Source organism: Dipodomys ordii, unplaced genomic scaffold (assembly GCF_000151885.1).
Source record: "Dipodomys ordii isolate 6190 unplaced genomic scaffold, Dord_2.0 Scaffold57, whole genome shotgun sequence".
In the NCBI taxonomy this organism is placed as follows: domain Eukaryota; kingdom Metazoa; phylum Chordata; class Mammalia; order Rodentia; family Heteromyidae; genus Dipodomys; species Dipodomys ordii.
The window spans coordinates 12,795,281-12,799,994 of NW_012267273.1; the positions used below are offsets into that span (position 1 = coordinate 12,795,281).

The 4,714-nt window shown below is 50.1% G+C and overlaps 1 protein-coding gene across 1 annotated transcript in view; it reads left to right on the forward strand.

The window, feature by feature from the left end:
* Positions 1-3,935, forward strand: part of Dusp27 (dual specificity phosphatase 27 (putative)) — a 27,440-nt gene extending 23,505 nt beyond the window's left edge. The window contains exon 5 of the mRNA XM_013021784.1: positions 1,156-3,935. Within this exon, the coding sequence (XP_012877238.1) occupies positions 1,156-3,935 (2,780 nt within the window). The remainder of the gene's footprint in view (positions 1-1,155) is intronic.
* Positions 3,936-4,714: the final 779 nt, after the last annotated feature.

A 4,714-nucleotide genomic window follows, 5' to 3' on the forward strand; every position in this document is an offset into this window, starting at 1 on the left:
GAGCACTAGCCTTGAGCTGAAGAGCTGAGGGACAGTGCCCAGGCCCAGAGTTCAGGCCCCATGACCGGACCCCCCCCAAAAAAAAGAATCTCCAGAATTCTAAGCCAAAATAAAAGTATTTTCTTTATAAAGTAGCCTGATTCAAGTACTTCGTTATAGTAATGAAAAATTAACACAGATGGCAAGCATGAAGGCCAGGTGTCTAGAACAAGTGAGAAGGGGTCCACCCTATTCTATATGATTCAGTCCAAACCTGAATTATCTTGCTCCATCCTTGAAATAATTTCAAAAGGAAAGAAAATTGATAAACTCCATGTTTCCCTTGAAGCATAGTGGCTAGAACAGTAAGGGAATATATAAAAGATGCTGAAGGAGCTGGGAAGGTGGCTCAGTGGTAGAGTGCTTGCCTTGCATGCATGAGGCCCTGGGTTCGATTCCTCAACACCACATAAGCAGAAAAAGCTGGAAGTGGCGCTGTAGCTCAAGTGGTAAGTGCTAACCTTGAGCTGAAGAGTTGAGGGACAGCACCCAGGTCCAGAGTTCAGGCCCTATGACCAACAAAAATAAATAAATAAATAAAAATTTTTACAAAGATGCCTAAATAATGATTGAGAGACACAGAACAGCCAGAAAGAGAAAAAGAGAAGCATGGAAGAGTATGACCATAATCTTCTTAAGGACATTTGTATCGTTAGTTGGTTTAAATCAAAGTATACATTATTGATTCTAGAATGTCTGTTGCAGTGTTATACTTCATCCTAATATATGGATGTTTTCCCAAAAATGAGCAGCCTAGTATGAAATCTGGCATGTGTGGCTGTGCATATGTGAGCCAGTCAGGCTCACTGGATGCGTCCAGCAGAGATTGAACTTGAAGAGAAACTTCAAGTTCTCTCTCTCTCTCTCTCTCTCTCTCTCTCTCTCTCTCTCTCTCTCTCTCCCCCTACCTCTACATTTTTATTTCTCTCCCTCTGGTGGAAAAGGGTGTGGGGAGGAAGTGTTTCAGAAGTGCAGACAGGGGGACTGCTTCATGGGACTGTGATGTTCACCCCTTACATGACTTAAGCATAAATGAACACACCAAGAGCAAAATAAGCACATCAAGTACAGCACTCCTTTGTAATTGCATCATTGTGTCTCGTGTTTGATTTTCAGGGAAAGTCCTGGTCAGCAGCGAAATGGGCATCAGCCGGTCAGCAGTGCTGGTGGTGGCCTATCTGATGATCTTCCACAGCATGGCTATCCTGGAGGCTTTGATGACCGTGCGCAGGAAAAGGGCCATTTACCCCAATGACGGCTTCCTGAAGCAGCTGCGGGAACTCAACGACAAGCTGATGGAAGAGAGGGAAGAGGAGGACGGCAGCGAGGAGGGCCAGGACACCGGGAGCACCCTGGGTGCCAAGGTGCACTCGCTGATGGTGGAGGAGGAGGATGACTCCACCAGCAACCTGAGCTGCTCCTCCTTGGGCAAGTCCAGCCAGGCCTCCAAGCCTCTCACCCTCATTGATGAAGAGGAGGAGGAGACGTTGTATGAGGAGTGGAGAAAGAGGCAGGGCCTCCCCACCCACAAGGCCAGAGAGGACAGGCGCTCTACTACCACTGCCCAGGATGGGGAGGATTCTGGGGAGGAGGAAGTGGAGAGGATCATCCAGGAGTGGCAGAGCCGAAATGAGAGATACCAAGCGGAAAGGCACCAGAGGTGGAGTCGGGAGGAGGAAGAGGAGGAGAGCAGGGCAGGCTCCTCCTTGGAGGGCAGAAGGCGCAGACACACCCTGAGCGAGTGCAGCTTCTCTGAGAGCAACATGCGTAGCCAGGACATCCAGATCCTGAAGCAGCAGGGGCAGAAGAGCAGCCAGAGACCAGGTGGCAGGCACCGCTCGGACTCTGTGTCCTCGGAGAGCACGTGGGACATGTGGAACGAGAGGCTGCTGGAGATTGAAAAGGAAGCTTCCCGAAGGTATCACTCCAAGAGCACCAGGGAGGAGGTGGACAGCAGCTCTGAGGCCGGGGACAGGGCACGAGAGGATGACGAGGACAGCGTGTCCTCTGCCAGCTCCTTTTACAACTTCTGCAGCAGGAACAAGGACAAGCTCACTGCCCTGGAAAGGTGGAAGATCAAGAGAATACAGTTCGGATTTCACAAGAAAGACTCAGAGGCAGGAGATGGCAGCAGTGAGCTGGGTGCGGAGGAAGCCGGAGGGGAGACCTCGCTCTCAGACGTCAATCTCACAGCCTACCAGGCCTGGAAGCTAAAGCACCAGAGAAAGGTGGGCAATGAGAACAAGGAGGAGGTGGTGGAGATGAGCAAAGGAGAGGACACTGTCTTGGCCAAGAAGAGGCAAAGGAGGCTGGAGCTGCTGGAGAGAAGCAGACAGACGCTGGAAGAGAGCCAGTCCTTGGGGAGCTGGGAGGCAGACAGCTCAGCTGCCAGCCGCAGCATTCCCCTGTCTGCGTTCTGGTCTGCAACACCCTCAGTCAGTGCTGATGGGGACACCGCGTCGGTACTCAGTGCCCAGAGCCACCACTCCGGGGCTACAAGCAATGTAAGGGGATGCTCAGCCTCCAATCCTACCACACCACTTCCTAACCTGCCAGTGGGGCCTGGGGACACCATTTCTATTGCCAGTATCCAGAACTGGATTGCCAATGTCGTCACTGAAACCCTTGCTCAGAAGCAAAATGAAATGCTGCTGCTCTCCCGTTCCCCATCCGTGGCAAGCATGAAGGCAGCACCAGCAGCCAGCTGCCTGGGGGATGACCAGGTCTCCATGCTGAGTGGACGGAGTGGCTCCTCCCTGGGTGGCTGCCTGCTGCCTCAGAGCCAGGCTAGATCCACCTCTGACACGCAGTCTGTGCTGTCCTCCAACGGGACACTGAGCTCCAGAGCTGAAGGAAGTGGGAGCAAAGTGAGGGGGACCAGCAAGCCCATCTATAGTCTCTTTGCTGACAATGTGGACCTTAAAGAGCTGGGCCGGAAAGAGAAGGAGATGCAAATGGAGTTGAGGGAGAAGATGTCTGAGTACAAAGTGGAGAAGCTGGCCTCAGACAACAAACGGAGCTCCCTTTTCAAGAAGAAGAAAGTGAAGGAAGAAGAAGGGGATGTTGTGGATAATCAGGATGAGGACACAGACAGTGCCATAGGGAGCTTCCAATACTCCTCCCGAAGTAATTCCCAAAGGCCTGAAACAGACGCCTCCTCCCTGGCTGTCTCTGATCACCATAGCAATGGCAGCAGAGCTGGCAAAGCCATGGACAGCAGTATTAACAAGTGGCTCAGTGGCCTCAGGATGGAGGAGAAATCTCCTCCCCAAAGTGATTGGTCTGGAAGCTCCAGGGGAAAGTACACCAGGTCATCCCTGCTCCGGGAAACTGAGTCTAAATCTTCCAGTTACAAATTCTCCAAATCCCAGTCAGAAGAACAGGACACCTCCTCCTACCAGGAGGCAAACGGCAACTCTGTCAGGAGTACTTCACGATTCTCTTCTTGCTCCACCAGGGAAGGCAGAGAGATGCATAAGTTCTCCAAGTCCACATTCAGTGAGACCTCAAGCTCCCGAGAAGACAGCCCAGAGCCCTACTTCTTCCGCAGGACGCCAGATCCCTCCGAAGGGGACGAATCCCCAGAGCCACGGCGCCCAAATTGGGCCAGGCCCAAGGACTGGGAAGATGTAGAAGAATCATCCAAGTCAGACTTCTCCGAATTTGGAGCCAAGAGGAAGTTCACCCAAAGCTTCATGAGGTCTGAAGAAGAAGGGGAGAAAGAGAGAACAGAAAAAAGAGAAGAAGGGAGGTTTGCCTCAGGACGCCGGTTCCAGTATCGGAGAAGCACTGACAGGGAGGAAGAGGAAGAAATGGATGATGAAGCCATTATTGCTGCTTGGAGACGCCGGCAAGAAGAGACCAGGACTAAGATGCAGAGGAGGAGAGAGGATTGAGTTGGGCCAGACACCAAGAGAGACTGAGAACACTGGATGAAGTCATTCATTCAGCTTAGCACAAGGCTAGGGGACACACATTACTTCTACCTGTCAAGGAATATGGATGTAGAAAGGATCTTCCAGAAAAGCAGAAAATGTCAAAGTGGAAGATTGCCAGAGGTGTAGCAAGGAGGAGGGAGGGAGAAGAAGAGCTATATGTAAGGTCCAAATTCTGGACCAATTGACACCATTTTTGTTGTTGTTGTCCAAGGCCCTTATTATAAGCTTTGGTGCTTAACTTCTGTATTTTATTCTTCATTTCTGTATTTCAGATGTTCCTCCCACACCGGAGTGGTGAGGTTGAAAAGGCACTGTAATTCATTGGAAACTCCAGTTTACGTCTAGGAAGACCATGCAAACAGGACATCATGGCTCTGTTTGTAGAGGTTTTATAATGAGGCCCAGGAAATCCATTCTGAAGCAAGTCAGACCTCTCTGGGCAATGCTTAGCTGTGATTGTTTCTTTTTAATGTTTTGGATCTCCATTAAATTGGTATGCTGTCAAATATTTTTCTCATTCTGATCATTTTCAGCTCTTTGGATACTAGGAAAAATTCACTTTAAATAGACAGAAGAGAATTTTCATAAGCTAGCCTTACCTTGTACCACAAGAGCTCTGCCTTTAGAGAATGTCACTGTCATTTAATTATGAGGGATTTAGTCTATGTTATAGTGCAGGAAGCCATCCAAGGAAAACTCTTGAGAGGAGTAGAGGAAACTAGAGACACAGTTGGCAT